Raw genomic sequence first — 16,564 nt, 5'->3', positions numbered from 1 at the left:
CGCTTTTCAGGCAGAGGGTCATGTCTGCACGACCAGTTACCGCTGGACTCAATTGGAGAGCAACCGAATTGCTAGGTTCGGCCGGCATGACAATTACTCATCGAGACCAAATGTAAGCCAGGTGACCATTATCTCCGCCGCAAACTGGACCTCAGTTGCCATGCTTTGCACTGCTGGTCAGTCCAGCGAAGCTGACTAGTGCGGCGCAATGATCTGGCCAATGACAGATCTACTGCCGAGTGCATTTTTAAGTCCTGACCACGCGAAAATGTCGGTTCAAAATACTGAGTAAAAGACAAATGATATTTACATATAAACTGAGACTTCTCAGCAGATCCATTCTGACAATCTTGCCTCTGCACCGGCCCTTGGAAGGAGCACCCTGCCCAAGCCCACACCATCACTCTACCCCCGTAACCCACCCAACCTTTTTGGACACTACGTGCAATTTAGCACGGCCAATTCACCTAAACTGCACATCATTGGACTGTGGGAGGAAACCGTAGCACCCGTAGGAACCCCCTGCAGGCACGGGGAGAAAGTGCAGACTCCGCACAGGCAGTGACCCAAGCGGGGAATCAAACGTGGGACCCTGGAGCTTTGAAGCAACTGTGCTAACCACTACCGTGCTGCCCTAAAAAGGCCGCTCGTAAGAAACTACTCATGGTAAATGATGGATCAATACCAATTGTGGCGCAACCTTTGACCGGATTTTAAAAAAACACTTTCAAGGATATTTATTTTTTACAGCAAGCCCCGATGTATTGAAACACAACATTTACAAATGCCTCAAAGAGCATTTAGAAATTCAGATGCTGAACTGGCTTTTTAGCCAATGCAAATTCTCGAGCAAAATTACCGAGAGCAAAAAAGGAGTCTACTAAATTACATGACAAAATATTCCCTTTGCACCGAGAATTGAAGGAGACGAAGCCAGATAAAGACTGGACCAATGTGGCAACAGGATGAAATGTCACCTGGGAGCAACAGAAACGTAACGTGCAGGCAAGCAGTAGATATCATTATCCGGAATGTCCTTTCGACGCCTCAGCCCTGAACACGTTTCACGCGCTGTAGTTCGATTGTTCCTGCACCTCGTTTTTGCTATGGATGAGGATATTACGTGATTTAAAGATCACCCAATAGCTATCCCCCTTTGTATCCAAACACAATTGAAGTATTATTTTCGTGTGTGAATGCAAGAACAATAACTATCCAGTGTTGCCTTGCAATGTTTACTGTTTTGCAGATGATGAAGATATTCATTAAAAAGGAACGATTGGCACACATTTATTTTAGTTCATTCATTGGAAGTGGGCATTATTGTCTTGACCAGCACTTTTTCACCACCGCTAACTGCCCCTTGGAAGGTAGAGCTGAACTGCATTCTTGAGCGGCTGCAGAAAATGTTTTGTAGATCGACCCAATGTGCTGTGAGAGAGAGAATTACATGCTTTTGACCCAGTGACACTGGAGGAACAACGATATTCTTCCCAACCAGGGCTGTTTGTGGATTGAAGGGCAACTCCACGATGATGGGTTTTCCAATGTACCTGCAACCCTTGCCCTTCGAGATGGTAATGGTCGTGGGTCTGCAACGTGCAATAAAAGTAGCCCCGGAGAATTTCTACACTGAGTCCTAGGGACCATAAATCTGCTGCCATGATGGAATGTTATCGGCTTGTAGAAAAAAAATTCAGGTTAGAGACAGTAAACCCTGTCCGAATTCGCCTTATTTCGCCATGGGCACCTCAGCCGCCATCGAGTGGAAAGCCGACCAAGAGGTTAATTTGACATTTTCAAGATAGAGATTTGACTGAGTACAGCCTTTCTTCCCAGAGGGCTATGATAAATGACGATTTAAAAAATCCAACCGGCTAAGATGTGGAGAGGTTTTCTTTAAACTCATTAATATACAATTTTGATAGACCAAGTAAGGAAACGCGTTTACCATTAAATAGCAGGTTTGGCGAAGAGGGGACACAGATTAAAGTTCAATCTTAAAAGGCCCACAGGGATGATAAGGAGTTATTTGTCCTTTTAACATACTGAGTTGTCAGGAGCTGGAATATATTTCCCGAGAACATTGAGGAAGCGCAATTGTAATATTGAGATCTGTTTTGGAAATGTATTCTGGCTGAATTTGTAATACCGCACATTGTGGAATCAGAAACAATGAGATGAATTACAGGGAGGCAGAAATAATTGCCTGTCCCAGTTGCTACCGTGTTTGTTCAAGCCTACGTGTTTTGTTATTTTTTGGAAAGTACTGGATTTGGTATTGTTACTCGGGCAATGCTGTGGGGCTATGGAAGACTATCCAATGGGGTCGTTGTCAAACACCGGACATGGCGTCATTTAATTCACTGATGGTTTTGTAAGCCATGCTTGCTGGAGCTTTCCGAACTTTCGGCAAATAGCATAGTCTGGTGGCATGTTTTTGACCTACGTCTGCACCGGTTTGAGTCACTGTGATCACTCGCAGCACAGTAATAGGTAGCAGTGTCAGTTGGCTCCACGCTCTCTATTGTCAGACTGCAGGACGTAAGATCGGGTCGGGTGCCTTTAATCCTCGTCGTGACACCTTTTTCAAGCGTGGGCTTTGAGATGCCCGCAGAGGACATTAAGAGCTGCAAACCCTGTCCGTGGCTCTGGCGATACCAGTACATGAAGCTATAATCCGTATCGTTCTGGTAACAGTGCATCTCCGCCGTGCCCCTCTCATCAATTGAAAGCCGGTTCCGCCATTGGGAAACGAGAACGCTCCTGCAGGCACCTAAAGAAGTAGATAAGAAAGAGCTCGCATCAAATATGCGCTGGCACAATAAGAAATATCAGAATCTACCCACGGTCGATCATCTCGTTGCACCAACAGAATGGTAATTGCCTTGCATCACTGAGTGCAATTTTAAGAGTGCTCCAGCGATACCCAAAGCTTCAGTCCGATATATGTGGAATTCTAATATCAACCAGCTGACGAAATTACACAACGCCGATTTTGCCTCGATCGGAATGTCGTGCTCCTTAAACCCCGAAGCGAGACTTACTGGTTCTGATGACCAGTGAGGGCAGTGTGTCCGGAATGTCTAACGAGGCCCGTCCAAATTCCAATTAATTGACAGGGAAAAAGAGAAGTCGATGACAGGTATTTTCTCTTTTAAAGAACAAAAATGTATCAGACCAAAAATGTAAACATGATCAGAGGCACAGAATCATACATCTCCAAAACAGATCTATCACTCAACCATTAGAGAGCTTTCACGTATTCCCTCGATCTTTACCCACGATCCTGAAATCATGACTCATTCAAGCATGAATCCAAATATTGTAGACTTCTATTGTTTTTTACCCCCACCAGCCGATCGGGTAAGGTCTTGCAGACGACACATTTAGAGCACCGGTTAGAGCAAGAAGCAATAACTTAAACGACAGATACTGATTGAATTGTTTACGAAATAACACAAAACCTATATTTCTTCAAGCAGATTGATGCTGCCCGAAATTTCTTCAACAATTTCTTCTTTAACACTAACCTGGGAGAAGCAGCAGAAACAATTTCGTGCATAATGTACAAAACATGATGGCCGACTTTGATCCGTCTTTTCAGCTTCCAGTCTCGCCCTGTGTTCACAGCCTGCAGTTCCGCTGCTATTGTCTCTCGGTTTGTGATCAGGTGCGGAAGAAACGTCATTTCAGTCACATCCAATAGAAAATCTCCTTGTTATCAAAACACAGCAGACAGCTATTTCTCATTTCTTTAGGTAAGAATTACATGTGTGCAGCTTTGCATCTTTGGATTGCAGGCTGCGATTGCCTCCAGGCACTCGGGAAATTACTCACGCGTGGAATGGTTGTTATTTACCTGCCTTCTGGAGATACACATTGTTTATAGCAATCCAATAATATCACACCGACCAGAAAGCATGAAGGAAAGTTTTAATCGAGGTATCGAAATCATGAATAATTTAAAGAAATTAACTAATGAAATAAATTAGTATAAAAAGGATAGTATATATCGGTTGCTGACTGTAGCTTAACTCAAAATCCTTCACAACAGAAATGGAAATACATGGTACAAAGTTCATGGATAAATGACAAATGAGTAGGTTAAACAAAAGCAGCCGCATAAAGTATTCCAAAGACTCCATTCAAGGAAGATGGGTCGCGCGTCCTCAGTTAATGGTGTGGACATTAATGAGTCCTTGCAGACCGTTTGCACTGCTTTGGTAAAAACGGATGACGTGTCATTGATTTTAAATTCTCCATCAAGAAATATCGTGACGTTTTGCAAAAACAGAAAACAAAACGTCCTCCATTGATGCTGTCGAATGGACTGGAAGAGTGGATATTTGCATCAGAGATCAGTGCATCTTTGCAGAAACGACGATTGCATTTTTTTTGTATTCATACGATGTTACGTTTGACCAGGCCACGTTTGTGCTCAGTATGCGTGCTATGAAATTCGAACTGTTGTACTGCAGGGTATTGGAGAGGTTATTTTAATCTAGCTAACATTCACTGCAAGCATCAGTAAGGCTCTACATTTACATTTTAGCGATATCTCTTTATTTTTGTTTGACATTGGAGACAACACCTCTGTTGCAATGGCAAAGGAGTCGGTTGTGTAATACAGACAGTCCTGACTTACACACAGATTGCCTTTCTTCACTGTCACCAGTACAAGATCGCGGACATCCCTGCCTAACCGCACTGATACGACACGGCATGCAGCGGTTCAAGAGGAGGATTACCACACTTCCTCAAGTGGCAATTAGAGGTGCGCAATAAATGCTGGCCTCGCCAAATAAAATACTGAGACCCGAGAAGGCTGAGTCATTTGGACCTATCATCAAAAAACAGAAACTTCCAGACAGCAAATCCTTGCCACAGTAGTTGGTCAGCTTGAATGGTGGAGTGGACCTTCAGTTCGGAACCTCTTCATCCAGAAGCGGGTGGGGTATTTGAGGTAACGTGACGTCATTAAATTCCGAATAAGCCATTGTGTCCTGGCGTCTTCCCTTCCTTATGGTTGTCCTTCTTCCTGACTATCCCAAGCAATGAAGCAATGATTATGTGACGTTCAGCGTCGATATGGCCTATTCTGTGGCTGAGACACGTCAGTTGTTTTGCCACTATGCCTTAGAAAAGCCCGGCTGTCTCTCTCATTTTCGCACTGATGTTTTTAATCTTGTTTTGTCACGTGCCCAAAGCAATTGCGCCATCTCCGACGAGACATTCACGGCAGCAGCACGAGGTGTCGGCCTTGGAATGTAAAATGCATCTCCTTTCTCGCTTTTATCGCCCCAGGGACAACTATCGTGATAAAAGCATGATCCAATTGGGATGCAGGCGAAACCGCAGCGTCGTTGTTGAAACAATCCCTCTCCTGCGAATCTGTACCAAATGATGCTGGGGCAATTTGGATAGACCCTGGATAGAATGTGTGTCCTCGCTATTTGCCTCATTACCAAAGAACGGCAGCGCCAATAAGATTCCGCTGGACAAATAAGTCTGCAGCTGACGCCACGTGTGGTGAGGACGGTCACATCGCATTCCCAACAGCACCCGCATTTGGAGCGTTCCTTCGAGACTTCCTTTCTCAGTAGATCGTTCGTTTCAGTGAAGGTAAAATATCGCCTTACTGCAATGAAGGAAATAGGAACTACGTAACCCACAGAACGACATTAAGCGAGGAAGCCGGAGGCGTCGAGCAGCTCCCCTCATGGACAAAACGACTGCGTCGGCGACAGGAGCTTCCCCAATATCATCAGGGACAGTGGCCAGCGGTCTAGCTAAAGGATGTGATGCCCACGTCGAGAAGCAGTGGAGTCCGATGGAAAACGAGCTATATTAATAATTTTAGGAAACCCTGGGTACTGAAATGAAATGAAATTCGCTTATTGTCACAAGTAGGCTTCAAATGAAGTTACTGTGAAAAGTCCCTAGTCGCCACATTCCGGCGCCTGTTCGGGGAGGCTAGTGCGGGAATTGAACCGTGCTGCTGGCCTGCCTTGGTCTGCTTTCAAAGCCAGCGATATAGCCCTATGCTAAACACGCCCCTGCCGGCTGAAATTAGAAAGAAAGCTGCGGAGTCTGCAAAAATCACGGCGAGGCAGTGGGAAGCACGGAGGCAGCACGGACAAGTCGAAAAGGGCAGCTTGTCTCACCTGAAGCTAAAGTGATAAAAACAGGAGGCTGACGGTGAAAGCCGACAACTACGAAGACCGAACAAGGAGGCTGAACCTTAGAGTCGCCGGTTTGCCAAAGGGAGTGGAGGGACTGAACTCAATTGCTGGAATGGTCTGGAAAAAGCTGGAAGAGGATGGATCCACGTGTCCCGCCAGATTCCACTCCCCAAACTGTAGAGCGCCTCTTGGACACTTCGCCAAAGTCCCTGACTAACGAGCTGCCACGTGCGATAACAGTGCTCGTCCACGGTTTTCAGGAGAAAGAGTGCATACTAAGGGCGGCACGGTAGCACAGTGGTTCGCACCATTGTTTCACAGCGCCCGGGACCCGGGTTCGATTCCCGAGTTGGGTCACTTGTCTTGTGAAGGTAGAGTTGTTTTCAGGAAAGGGATTGAAAATTGCTGGTTGAAACTGGATCCGAATCTCAGAGAAAGGACCAGTCCCAGTCAAGTGAGATTACAGTGCGCTGGGTAACACCCTTGAAAGGGGTTTTGGTGTATGGATTGTGTTATTACATAAAGGTTATAGGTCAGGTGAACTTCACAATACACTTTGGAAGTTTCTATGCCCTGACCCTTAACACAATGTCTGTTCGAAGTCTGCACGTTCTCCCCGTGTTTGCGTGGGTTTCCTCCGAGTGCTCTGGTTTCCTCTCACTGTTCAAAGATGCATGGGTTAGGTGGATTGGTCATGCTAAATTGGCCCGCAGTGTCCAAAAAAGTTAGGTGGCTTTGCTGGGTTACGGAGATAGGCTGGAGTTGTGGCCATCAGTCGGATGCTCTTCCAGAGGCCTATGTGGACTTGATGGCAAACCTGTATGGATATACCAGGCATGGGTGTTGAGTATGCAGGCAGCATTGAATAAGGCTACGGCCGCCTTGCTGCAGGAAAAGAGATTGCTGTGGGGTTGTTATACGCTTGTGAGACTGTGGGTCATGTACGAGTCAAAATACTTCTACTTCGATACGCCAGAGTAAATGGGTGCCTTTATCAAGAAGCATGGACTTGGTTGAAATTAAACAATAAAACCATAAGACATAGGAGCAGAATTAGGCCATTGACCCATCGAGTCTGCTCCGCCATTCCATCATGGCTGACATTTTCTCACCACCATTGTCCTGCCTTCTCCCCATAACCCCTGATCCCCTTATTGATCAAGAATCTATCTATCTCTGCCTTAAAGACACTCAGTGAATTGACCTCCACAGCCTTCTGTGGTAAAGAGTTCCACAGATTCACCACCCTCTGGCTGAAGAAATTCCTCCTAATCTCTGTTTTAAAGGATCGTCCCTTTAGTCTGAGATGGTGTCCTCTGCTTCTAGTTTTTCCTACAAATGGAAACATCCTCTCCACGTGCACTCTATCCTGGCCTTCCATTTCTAACCTAAATACATACCAGCTGATGTTTGGAGGGGATTTCAACAATCTTCTGGATCCAAAACTAGACAGATCAAGGATTGTATGGTTTCATCCCTCGGGGATGCCGAATGAGAAGAAGTAGCGATGGGAGGGGGGTAAGCGGTCAGACCACTGATAGGTTTTGCATCTTGGGGACAGGAACATCTCATTCTGTTCCGGGGTGCATAAGATCTGCTCCAGAATTTTCTTTATTTAATAGGTGGTTCCTTTATTCCCTGGGTGCGGAGAGCAGAATATTTGACAATTGCTATCTCAGACCTCCCTCTATACTTATCCATGGAAGCGGATTCCAGCCAGCGGCCACCCTGGAGACTCGACGTAGCCACTGGCGTATGGAGAGTTCTGTGAGCACATGACAAAAACCATTGAGGACACTAGATTAAATAGGAACCCCTCTTCCTTTTCCTACATTGGGAAGCCCTTTAACCGTTCATAACAGGGAAATTCATTTTGTTTGAAGCACGTTTAAATGGGACGATGAGGACAGAGAAACAACGACTTGTGGATGTGCTCCTTGAGACGGGTCATCTATATTCGTCTGACATTAATCCGGAGTTTCTTGCGAATAGGAAGAAGCTGAAATCCTTGGTTGATTTGCTGTCAACAGGGAAGGCGGTGGGCCAACTCCAGCGCTTCGGATGGTGGCTGTTTATGAGTATGGGAAAAGGCCAGCTGTCTTCTCGCTCACCAGTTATGGCAAATTCGCCTACCCTGTGCACCTTTTTCAGTTGTGGGGTTGAACCCGGGTTCGATTCCCGACTTGGGCCACTGCCTGTGCGGAGTCTGCCCGTTCTCCCCGTGTGCGCGTGGGTTTCCTCTTGATATTCCGGTTTCCTCCCATAGTCCAAAAATGTCCAGGTTAGGTAGATTGGCTATTCTAAATTGTCCTTAGTGTCCAAAATGATTGGATTAGGTGGGGTTATGGGGAACGTGGATGTCTGGGGATAGGGTGGAGGTGTGGGCTTCGGTAGGGTTCTCTTTCTCAGTGCCGGTGTAGACTCGATGGTTAAAATTGCGTCCTCCTGCACTATAAATGCAATGATTCAATGAACCCACGCAGACACGGGGATAATGTGCAAACGCCACATGGAAAGTGACCCGGCGCCGGGGTCGAACTCGGGTCCAACGCGGCAGTGCTAAACACTGCGCCACCGTGCTGCCCCCGAGGTTTTCCTTTATTTTTCACTGCCTCATGATCTGTGTCCTCGAATTTCTTTTTGCTAAATCAAAATTTATGACGTCTTGTATTTGGGCAGGTAAGGGCTCCAAGTGTCCGTCGAGCTTTTTTTTCGGATAGACAGGTAATGTGTATATATATTTTTTTTTTGGGAGGGGGAGGTGTGGGGGGGGGGGGGGGGGTCAGGTACTATCAATTTTTCTCGTTTGTTATTGGACAACAACGTCGATAAGATACTGGAATGGTTTGGGGAACCGGGACCCATGTCGAGACAGATGGAGGCAAGCTCCTGTCGGGTCTCTAGACTGAGGGCTTTGCAATGGCCCAGTTTCCACTCTCTCCGAAGAGGTTCTGTTTGAAGCTGGTGGTGTTTCTCATTCTTAAAATATGGTGGCAATTTAGACAGCAGTACCAATTAGGATCCACGTTGCTGCTGTACTTATTGTGGAAAGCACCGATTTGATCATTCGGATTTAGGCACGAGGTTAAGGTCATGGGAAGGGGACGGTATTGGGAGTGTTAGCAATCAAATTGTGGGGGGATGGTTTGCTAGTATGGAGCTATTATCAACAAAGTATGAACTCCCGGGGATGAACTAATTTCATTCCGTCCAGTTGCGTGATTTTGTTCGAAAGTCCTTTCTCACGTTCCTCACGGCTCCGTAGCTCTCCCTCTTGAGTAGGATCCTATTGGATGTTAGGTCCTGAGGGGTGGGGGAGCAGTTCGAACATCTATGGAAAATCTTGCCAACGGGGGTGGCCCCCAACAGCCTTCTGCGGCAATTTGTTCCACAGATTCACCACCCTCTGGCTGAAGAAATTCCTCCTGATCTCTGTTTTGAAGGATCGTCCCTTTAGTCTGAGATGGTGTCCTCTGCTTCTAGTTTTTCCTACACGTGGAAACATCCTCTCCACGTCCACTCTATCCAGGCCTCGCAGTATCGTGTAAGTTTCAATAAGATCCACCATCATCCTTCTAAACTCCAACGAGTACAGACACAGCGTCCTCATCCATCCCTCAATATGGCAAGCTCTTCATTCCAGGGATCATTCTTGTGAACATACTCTGGGACCTTTCCAAGGCCAGCATATCCTTCTTAGATACGGGGCCCAAAATTGCTCACAGTGCTCCAAAAGGGGCTCTGACCAGAGCCTTATATAACGTCAGAAGTACGTCCCTGGTCTTGTATTCTAGCCCTCTCGACATGAATGCTAACATTGCATTTGCCTTCCTAACTGCCGACTGAACCTACACGTTAACCTTACGAGAATCGTGACGAAGGACTCCAAAGTCCCTTTGTGCTTGTGATTCCCTAATCATCTCGCCATTTATAAAATAGTCTATGCCTCCATTTCTTCTCCCAAAGTGCATAACCTCACACATTTCCACATTGTATTCCATCTGCCGCTTCATTGCCCACTGTCCTAGCCTTCCCACGTCCTTCTGCAGCCCGACTGCTTCCTCAATACTGCCTGTCCCTCTACAGATCTTTGTATCATCTGCAAACTTAGCAACAGTGCCTTCAGTTCCTTCTCCTAGACCATGAATGTGTATTGTCAAAAGTTGTGGTCCCAGCGCCGACTCCCGAGGCACATCACTAGTCACCGGCTGCCATCCTGAAAAATGCTCCTTTATCCCACTCTCTGCCTTCTGCCAGTCAGGCATGCCAGTATTTTACCTTAACATCATAGGCTCTTTACTTATTCAACAGTCCCCTATGTGGCACCTTCTGGAAATCTAAATAAATCACATCGACATCCTCCTTTGTCTAACTTCCCTGCTACTACCTCAAAGAACTCTAACAGTTTTGTCAGACAAGCCCTCCCCTTGAGGAAGCAGTGTTGACTCAGTCCTATTTTACCTTTCACTTCCAACCAATTTAGTGTACCCAGTTATTTTTTTCCAATTAAGGGGCAATTTAGCGTGGCCAATCCACCTAGCCTGCACATCTTTGGGTTGTGGGGGCGAAACCCACGCAAACACGGGGTGAATGTGCAAACTCCACACGGACGGTGACCCAGAGCCGGGATCGAACCTGGCACCTCGGCGCCGTGAGGCTGCAGGGTTAACGCACTGCGCCACCATGCGGCCCGATCGCATCGTTAATAATGGACTCCAAAATCTTACCAACGACCGAAGTAAGGCTAACCGGCCTATAATTTCCAATCTTCTGCCTCCCTCCCTTCTTAAACAGCGGTGTTACATTAGCCACTTTCCAGTCCCCTGGGACCATCCCTGACACCAGTGATTCCATAAAGATAATCACAATGCCTCCACAATCTCCGGAACTATCTCTTTTAGAACCCTGGGGTGTAGTCCATCCGGTCCAGGTGATTTATCGACCTTGAGATATTTCAGTTTCCCCAGAACGTTCTCCTTAGTAATGGTCACTGCACTCACCTCTGCCCCCTGCTTCTCCTGGAGCTCTGGCATCTCACTGGTGTCTTCCACGGTGAAGACTGATACAAAGTAACTATTCAGTTCGTCTGCCATTTCTTTGTTTCCTATTCTTACTTCCCAAGCCACATGTCCCAGTGGACCAATGTACATTTTTGCCTCTCTCTTACCTTTTATATATTGAAAAAAAGGCTTCCTATCTTGCTTTATATTATTAGCTAGCTTACATTCATGCTTCATTTTCAGCCCCCCTCATTGCCTTTTTCGTTGTCCTCTGATCGCTTTTAAAGGCTTCCCAATCCTCAGGCTTCCCATTAATCATTGTCACTTTATACGCGCTTTCATTTCTTTTATGCTGTCCTTGACTTCACTCGTCAGCCATGGATGCGTTGCCCCCCCCCCCCCCCCCCCACACACACACCTCCTTCCTTGTTTCGTCCTCCTTGGGGTGAATGTCTGTTTTCCACCCGATTAACCCCCCAAAAAACCTGCCATTACTGTTCCATTGTCTTCCCCGCTGGGCTCCTTTTCCAGTCAAATCTGGCCAGCTCCTCCCTCATCCCTTTGTAGTTGCACTTATTTAATTGTAATACAGTTACATCTGATTCCAGCTTCTCCCTCTCAAACTGCAGGGCACATTCGGCCGTATTGTGGTTACTGCTCCCTAAGGGTTCTTTCGCCTTATGTTCCACAATCAAGTCTGCTTCATTACACATTACCAAATCCAGAATTGACTGTTCCCTAGTAGGCTCTATCGCAAGCTGCTCCAAAAAAATCATCTCAGAAAGACATTCCACAAACTCCTTTTCTTGGGATCCACTACCAACCTGATGTCCCCCATGATTACTGTACCAATGCCTTGTTACATGGCTTTTCGATCTCCTGATTAATTTTCTGCCCCACAACCTGACTACTGCTAGTGGGCCTATACATTACTCCCACAGGGTCTTTTACCTTTGCGATGCCTCAACTCTACCCACAGAGATTCTATGCCTTCTGATCCTTTATCGCTCCTTGCTATCCATTTAACCATTCCTTACGAACAATGCAACCCCGCCCCCTTTGTCCATCTGCCTGTCCTTTGGATAGGACACAAATCCTTGCATATTTAGAGACCAGCCCTGATCCCCTTGCAGCCTCATTTCTGTGATGCCCACAACATCGTACCGGCCAATTTCAATGTGCGCATCAAGCCCATTTACCTTGTTCCGTATACTGAGCACATTTAGGTACAACACCCTCAATCCTGAATTGACCAACTCCCTTTTCACACTTGTCACCATTTTTGCTCTGCCTGAGGGTGATGTTGTTTTTTATTTTGGTTCTCTGATTCCCCTTCAGTCATGACACCTTCTAAGATCTCATTCTGGTTCCCACCGTCCTGCCATACTAGTTTAAATATTCCAGAGTGAATCTAGCAAACCTCCTAGCCAGGATATCGGTGCCCCTCCAATCCAGATGCAACCTGTCCTTCTTGTACACGTTCTACCTGCACCGGAGGAGGTCCTAATCGTCCAAAAATCTGAAACCCACCCTCCTACGCCACCAGTTTCCCCAATCTTTAGCTGCTCTATCCTTCTATTTTTAGCATCAGTAATACGTGGCATAGGGAGTAATCCCGAGATTACAACCCGAGAGGTTCTGCTTTTTAGCTTACTGCCTAACTCCCTGAACTCCTTCTGCGTGACATCATCACTCTTCCTGCCTATGTCGTTAGTACCAATGTGTACTACGAACTCTGGCTGTTCACCCTCACCCTTCAGGATGTCCTGTGTTCATTCAGAGACATCCTTGACCCTGACACCAGGGAGGCAACATACCATTCTGCAGTCTCTTACACGTCCACAGAAACCGTGTGTTGTTTGCGCATCCTCCCCGTGTCTGCGTGGGTCTCACCACCACAACCCAAAGACATGCAGTGCACTTGGATTGGCCACGCTAAATTGCTCCTGAATTGGGGAAAAAAAGAAAACACACCATGGATTAATTTACAACAGAATTTTATATCAACTGGCCGACAGGGGATGAGTTAGTTAATCTCGGAAAATCTTTGAAAAGCTTTACTCTGTACTTGTTGAGATTTAGACGAGCGACCGCTGATATTACTGAAAAACATAAGATCCAGATGGGACTTGGTAACGGTAATACCGGGAAAATGCTCCCTCGTTTGGTGGTGACTGTAGCCAGGGGATACATAAAAACATACATGGAAAATAAAAGCACGAGGAGGCCGTTCGGGCCTTCTAATCTATTCCGCCATTCATAGTGATGATGGCTGATCATCGAGTACAATACCCTGATCCCTCCTACCGCACCCCCCCCCCCCCCCCACTCCCCTCCCATGATCCATTTAGCCCAAGAGCTATATCTAAATCCCGTCTTGAAATTCCGCAACCTCTTGGTCTCAACTACTTCTTATGAACCTGAATTTCACCACTCCCTTGGTGAACTCTCTTGCCCGGGAAGCAGCCGTTTCTGGGTCAGTACATTATTGAAGCCCTGAGTTGGTAGAGATTTGATAGACAAAGAAGGCAGATCGGGTGAGCAGATAGAATCGTGACGTGCAGCCGATAATCAGATTGACCTTCATAGCTTTTAATAGTGGAGCAGTCTCTAAAGGGGTAGTAGCCCACTCCTGCTCTTAACTTCAATGCTGTTCTGTACACTGTACATCGAATACTTAGGCCTTATTTAATCCACGTTCACAAGGCGTTCATGGGACACAGGTAAACACATTATTCTGGTTGTTGGCAGGGCATAGTTAAAAAATATAGATCCGGATTTCTGTGCAGTAAATTTCGCGTGTGAAAAGAAGAATTGTAGAATTTGAAAACTTATATTTGATCACATACGAATATTCGATTCCAGAACAGGAGCGGCCCATCTGGCCCATTTTGCATGTTTCGCCATTCAACAATGTTATTGTGGCCTTACCATCCAGATCCTACCGATACCCGACATCCTGTGTTACCCGTGTGAGTCAGGAACATATAAACGTCTCCCTCAAAAATATTCAACGACCCTACCTCAGTAACTCTGGCAAAATGAATTCCACACACTCACTAACCTCTGAGAAAAAGCGCCCCCCTGTTTCTAGTCTCGCGTACAAGGAGCATTGTCCTTTGAACATTGCCTCTGTCAAGCTCCACCTGGATCCTCGGTGTTTCAATATGATCACCTCTCATTCATCCAAATGCCAATGCGTACAGACGCAACCTGCCCAGTGTTTCTTCATGGGAGAACCTTCAATCCATGATTCATTCGCAGATCAGTCATGGTCTCATGCGAAGGGTGAAGAAGGAATGAGGGTTAACACGTCCCGGCCCGTTGCTGTCCGATATCAGCGGCTTATTTTGTTAGTAGACCCTGCATTCCTTTCATTTTTTCACTCCCCAATATCTCCCTTCCAGCTTCTCCATCGTTCCTTTCGCCTATCTGTCTTTATTTTCAAACTTCTTCTTTCGCTCCTCATTCATTCCATTTGAACAGATCTTGTTTGAAATCGAAAGAGAGACTATTGCGAAATGTGTAAAGTGGATGAACGCGACATGGATCGCAGGTGTGGAAGGGCTGTCTCACTTGAGCGGTTTTTGTCATTGTGCCAGATGAGCCTGTAGCGCTGTGTCCTATCACCAACCGCGCAGTAGTACACCGCCGCGTCTGTAAGCTTGACAGCTTCCAACTTCAAAGTGGACATCTTGTCGTCCGTTGTCCGGCTTATTTCAAATCCCGTTTTGAATCCCTTTGCATACTCAGCCCGTCCAGCTCTGTAGAAGTAACCGATGAAGATCAATCCTCCCCTGCCGATCTGTCGATACCAAGACATGCTGTCTCGGACTGTTTCATTCTGATTACAGTTGAACTCGATGGTTTTCCCTTCCATTGCCACCAGAGCAAGTGGCCACTGATGCACCAGATCCCCATAGGCACTGGCTGAAAACCGACAATGGGAGAAATGTATTTATATACGCTATTGATCAGCGAGTCGATTGCAAATTGAAAGGTGATTTCAATCATTAAATTATACATGTTAATCCTTTCAATGGTAACATTTAATTTCGTTAAATTGATTACTTAAAGATATTCCAATGCAACCCTTAAACAGAGGGACAGTTCTCGCGGTAGATTCGGGCCAACACATTTCGCACAGACAACAAACAAAACATTTCCACACAGCTGTTGATGCAAGCATGTTGCCTGCAAAGCGGCTAGTTTGCAAGATTGTCTCCATTTCCCTCTGAAATGGCCTCAGATCAACGACATCAAGTTCTAAACAATGTTGCTCCCCACTGTCGTCTCAAAGATAGTTAGATATCTTGGTCACTAGCGGCCCTGTCATCCCGCGGGGGATCCGGAAATCTTCAAAACAAATTAAGCGGCAAAATCTTAAAAAATGTAAGTCTTTCCGTTTCTAAGTAAAATATATGTCTAAAATCTTAACACGCAATAGAGAATTCCGGGGTATAAATTCGACACATCGTCTCTCGCTTTAGGTAACGGAGGAACAAGCAAACTATATTGTAAAAGGATTGTTTATTTCGATTCTTACACGTTAGTCGTATTATAGCGCTAAGCTTGAGCAAAGTCGAAAGCATCGTGGCTGTAAGGCCTTATCCGACACGTGCTGCCTTCTTCAGAGATTAGGATTGAGTGTCCAATGCGTTAAATTAATTGAAGTTTTACATCAGAGTGGAAAGTTGCATCGAAGAGGCTGAACCCTCCGCTACTACCGGAAGTTGCATCTACATCCGTGAGCGTCATGTCACACAACACTACCCTTCCTGCGATCTGACATTTCCATCAGAGCAGAGATGTTACTGGCCTCTTGGTATTTGCACCACTCAAGCCCCAGTCAATGGGACTGGCGAGAAGAGAAAACATAGTTTCTACTTGAAAGCAAATGCGGTATCACCATTTAATCGCCACCATCAACATATTCTGTGTGACCATTGATAATAAAACGTAACTGGACTGATCACATTCGGGACGGCACCTTGACACGGTGCTGTGGCACTGCTGTTTTATCATACGAGGGACCCTGGTTCGATTCTGAACTTGTGGCATTACCTGGATGCACTGTAACCAATCAATGTTTGTCGGTGTACCATTTGTCAATGTTCTCTGTTGATTATTCTTTTGTCTACTATGCACGTACTGTGTACGTTCCCTCGGCCGCAGAAAAATACCTTTCTCTGTACTTCGGTACACGTGACATTAAATCAAATCAATCAATCAAGACCTGTGTGGCAACTGTCTCCCCCATTGGTTTCCTCCGGATGATCCAGTTTCCTCCCACCGTCCAAAGATGTGTAGATTTAAAGATGTTGATTGAACGTGCTAAATTACCCCTTAGTGTCCAAAGGTTAGGTAGGGTTACAGGGA

At 46.1% G+C, this 16,564-nt stretch overlaps 1 protein-coding gene and 1 gene segment (V, D, J or C); both read right to left on the bottom strand.

Moving 5' to 3' along the window:
* The window catches only part of LOC140410193 (immunoglobulin lambda-1 light chain-like), a 112,925-nt gene that overhangs the window by 60,141 nt on the left and 36,220 nt on the right, over positions 1 to 16,564 (bottom strand). The gene's annotated exons all lie outside the window — the stretch shown is intronic.
* On the bottom strand, positions 14,697 to 15,822 carry LOC140410918 (T cell receptor alpha variable 4-like). The segment is given in 2 exon segments: positions 14,697 to 15,115; positions 15,732 to 15,822. Coding segments are annotated over 2 exon segments (465 nt in total).

Source organism: Scyliorhinus torazame, chromosome 4 (genome assembly GCF_047496885.1).
Source record: "Scyliorhinus torazame isolate Kashiwa2021f chromosome 4, sScyTor2.1, whole genome shotgun sequence".
Lineage (NCBI taxonomy): Eukaryota > Metazoa > Chordata > Chondrichthyes > Carcharhiniformes > Scyliorhinidae > Scyliorhinus > Scyliorhinus torazame.
This window is presented reverse-complemented; position numbering and strand designations above follow the sequence as displayed.